Here is a 4,199-nt window from a genome sequence, read left to right as displayed (position 1 = left end):
ACACATGAATTTTCTTTCACCTCTGCCACCCTGAGACAGTGAGACAAACCCTCCTTTTCATACTACTCATTGTGAAGATGACATATACAAAGACCTTTATAACGATCCACTTCTACTTAATGAATATTAAATATATATTATCTTCCTTATAGTTTTAATAACATTCTTTTCTCTAGCTTACTTTACTGTAAGAATATAGTATATAATACATAAAACAGCTGGGCACGGTGGCTCACTGCCTGTAATCCCAGCACTTTGGGAGGCTGAGGCAGGTGGATCGAGGTCAAGAGATAGAGACGATCCTGGCCAACATGATGAAACCCCGTCTCTACTAAAAATACAAAAATTAGCCAGGTGTGGTGTCACATGCCTGTAATCCCAACTACTCGGGAGGCTGAGGCAGAAGAATCGCTTGAACCCGGGAGGCGGAAGTTGCAATGAGCCGAGATCGCACCACTGCACTCCAGCCTGGCAGCAGAGCAGGACTCTGTCTACCAAAAAAAAAAACAAAAACAAAAACCAAACCAAAAAGACATGAAACATAGAAAACTAGTGTTAATGTTTAAGTCAGTGGGCTATTGAGGGGTTAAAAGTTATATTTAGATCTCTGACTGCACAGGGGTGGGATCCATGGATGTACCTGGTGAGAATGTAGGTATTTCAGGAAGCTTCTTAAACAAAAGCAAGTAATTTAGAACAAAGACCTTTTAAAACAATTACAGTTTGATAACTGAACAAAAAGAACATTTGGTTAAGTTTAAAGAATCTAGAAAAGATCCATTTTCCTCCAAACAGATTTATTGAATATAGCAAAATTCTATATACAAAGTGACCTGGACCTGCTGCTTCAAAACATGATCCTTTCTTACTAATATCTTGATAGTCGGTCCATAGAGCATTAGAAAGCAATTGACTCTTAAATAAATAGAAAAGTGCCCAATGTACGTTAAATGAATGGCCTAACTACTGGAACTTTAGTAGTTCTATAAGGTAATTAACATAGGTAGGATCGAGTTCCTGTGACAGGCTGCTGAAGAACAGATATGAGGTGTCAAGAGGCCATTTTGTGCACTGCCACTGTGATGCCATCATGTTTCTGGATCATAATGTTCCTGAAATGCAAGGAAGAAAATATTCAGTAAGACATTATCAGTGGTACTTCACTGTAAGATTAAAGATGTTGTTTGGTTTAGGATACAATGTATAAAATAATGTAATTGTTCTCTATGTATAAAACCAATCAACATAACAAAACATTTGGGAAATACATAAACATATAGCATATAAACACGAAATGAATCCTTAATCCTACTACACACAGACAACCACTGTTAATATTTCCCTGGTTCTTTGTTTTGGTGTTTTTAGGCACTGTCTTGCTATGTTGCCCAGGCTGGCCTCAAACTCCTGGACTAAGCAATCCTCTTGCTTCAGCCACCTCAGTAGCTGGAACTACAAAAAAAAGGCTTTCCTGGTCCTTGTTTTCTTTGCATGTATATGATACAGTCATGTGCTGCATAACAATGCTTCAGTCAACAGTGTACCCTACATATGATGGTAGTCCCATAAGATTATAATGGAACTGAAAAATTCCTATTGCCTAGTGACCTTTTAACTGTCCCAACGTCACACAGCACAACACACTACTCACATGTTTGTGGTAATGCTGGTGTAAACAAATTGTGCTGCCAGTCATAAAAAGTATAGCACATACAATTATGTACAGTACATAACACTTGATAATAAATGACTATGCTATGGTTTATGTATTTACTACACTTTTTTTTTTGAGATGGAGTCTTGCTCTGTTGCCCAGGCTGGAGTGCGCTGGAGTGCACTGGCGTGATCTCTGCTTCCCGAGTTCAAGCAATTCTCCTGCCTCAGCCTCCCGAGTAGCTAGGATTACAGGTGCCTGCCACCATGCCTGGCTAACTTTCGTATTCTTAGTAGAGATAGGGTTTCACCATGTTGGTTAGGCTGGTCTCGAACTCCTGACCTCAAGTGATCTGCCCGCCTTGGCCTCCCAAAGTGCTGGGATTATAGGTGTGAGCCACTGTGGCCGGCATACTTTTTATAATTATTTTAGAGTATACTACTACTACTTATTAAGAAAAGGTTAACTATAAAACAGCCTCAGACAGGTCCTTTAGGAGGTATTCCAGAAGGTATCATCATTACAGGAGACAGGAGATGACAACTCCATGCATGTTACTGCCCTGGATGACCTTCCAGTGGGAGAAGATGTAGAGGTAGAAGACAGTGATATTGATGATCCTGACCCTGTGCAGGCCTAGGCTAATGTGTGTTTCTTCTTTGTTTTTAACAAAAGTCTAAAAAGTGGGAAAAAAAAAAAATTTAAAAAGAATTTTTGTGCAGCTGTACAATTGTTTTAAGTGTTATTATAAAGGTCAAAAAGTTTTATTGGCTCACTCAGAGCAACTTCCAGTCTTGTAAGCTCCCTTCGTGGTTAAGTGCCCTATTCAGAAGAACTTTTTAAAAAATTTTTCTATATCGTATTTTTACTGTATCTTCTCTATGTTTAGATACACAAATACCACTGTTATAACTGCCTACATTATTTAGGTACAAATCTTTGCAGTCTAAGAGCAATACAGCCTAGATGTGTAATAGGGTATACCACCTAGGTTTGTTTAAGTACACTCTATGATGTTCATACAACAAAACTGCCTGACACATGTCTCAGAACGTATCCCCATTGTTAAGCAATGCATGACTGTATGTTTCTTCTTTTTACAAAGCTGTGATAGTAGCAGTTGTATATGTTTTTTCACATATTATTCTGAGGACTATCACTTGGAATATCTTGAGTGATTTTATTACTTTAGAAGTAATTTTTGGCTGGGTGCAGTGACTCATTCCTGTAATCCCAGCACTTTGGGAGGCTAAGGTGGGCAAATCACTGGAGCCCAGGAATTTGAGACCAGCCTGGGAAACATGGTGAATCCTCCTCTCTACAAAAAAATACAAAAATTAGCTGGGTGTGGTAGTGCACACCTGTAGTGTCAGCTATAACTCGGGAAGCTGAGTTGGGTGAATCGCTTGAGCGATTGAGAAGGGTTGAGGTCACAGTGACCCATGATCACACCACTGTACTCCAGCCCGGTGCCAGGGCAACACCCTGCCTCAAAAAAAAAAAAAAAAAAAAATTAGTTTTTTTCTCGGATTAGTTTTCCTTTGTGCTATTTACTACTTTCTTTTTGTTGATAAACTGATAGTTTGTGCCAATTCTTATTCTTCATTTAAATAGCATTGTGTCTTGAGAGCACATTAGCTTTAGGGATCAACTTGTCTGTTCCTGTGATCCAAAAGATTAAGAACTTTTCCCAAAGTAGTTTGAATAAGGAATCACTGATGAACACAGGGCCGGTCCCCGCCAATTTTACCAGGAATTTTTCTGAACAAAAAGGAAAGGATCTGTTGAAATCTACTCACCCATTATCTGATTCTAGACACACCACAGGAATATCAGTGGGGTCAGAGGTTAGCTTAGCTGCTTGCTGGGCTAGAACAGATATCACTCCAGCATGCTCATCTGACAGGGTCCCACGGCCTGGAAAAGAGAGATGATATATGTCACCTGATTGCTCACAGAGTATTTCTGCTAGAATAAGCTAGCTGGTTGTTTTAAAATGTCAACAGAATTGTCTTTTTATTAATGTTTGTATTAATCTGTATATATTATAGTAACTAAATCTTGGGTACAAAACTACCTATAAATTCTAGGTATGAAAATTAATTACTAAGTATACTTCACAATATAATTCTGTATACAAAGGCAACACAAACTTAACTGTACCTGAAACCAAATCAGGTAACAGACATGCCACTATGGCAGAGCATATGGATGTACCATTACTATACAAAACATTTTGACCAGATCTGATGCCGACGTTTGGGCCTTCAAGGTTTCTTGAAGGAACTCATTTAGTTTTAGATTTCCATACCTGAATTTCAGTCTTTCCATTAGTGAGCCTGGCAAATGCTTCCAAAAATTTACCCTTTTTCTCCCAAATGACTGATGTGCGTGTTAAACATAACTGAGTTACACAGATTACCTCTTTCAGTTACCCTTCCAGCAAAAATTCAGAGCTTTAAACATTCCTGACTTGAGCAACAAGTCTTGGGTTTACTAGTTCTGTCACTAATTAACTGCTTTAGTTATTTACCTTTCCAAACTT

General features: G+C 38.6%; 1 protein-coding gene across 1 annotated transcript in view; it reads right to left on the bottom strand.

Moving 5' to 3' along the window:
- Positions 1 to 776: 776 nt before the first annotated feature.
- Positions 777 to 4,199, bottom strand: part of LAMTOR5 (late endosomal/lysosomal adaptor, MAPK and MTOR activator 5) — a 7,463-nt gene continuing 4,040 nt past the window's right edge. Inside the window, exons 3-4 of the mRNA XM_011969948.1 lie at positions 3,454 to 3,571; positions 777 to 1,112 (exon numbers count right to left, since the gene is read on the bottom strand). Of these exons, the coding sequence (XP_011825338.1) occupies positions 1,052 to 1,112; positions 3,454 to 3,571 (179 nt within the window). The 3' untranslated portion in view covers positions 777 to 1,051. The remainder of the gene's footprint in view (positions 1,113 to 3,453; positions 3,572 to 4,199) is intronic.

Source organism: Mandrillus leucophaeus, unplaced genomic scaffold (assembly GCF_000951045.1).
Source record: "Mandrillus leucophaeus isolate KB7577 unplaced genomic scaffold, Mleu.le_1.0 Scaffold921, whole genome shotgun sequence".
NCBI classification, from domain to species: Eukaryota; Metazoa; Chordata; class Mammalia; order Primates; family Cercopithecidae; genus Mandrillus; species Mandrillus leucophaeus.
Note: the sequence above shows the minus strand (reverse complement) of the source record. Positions and strands in the feature narration are given on the sequence as shown.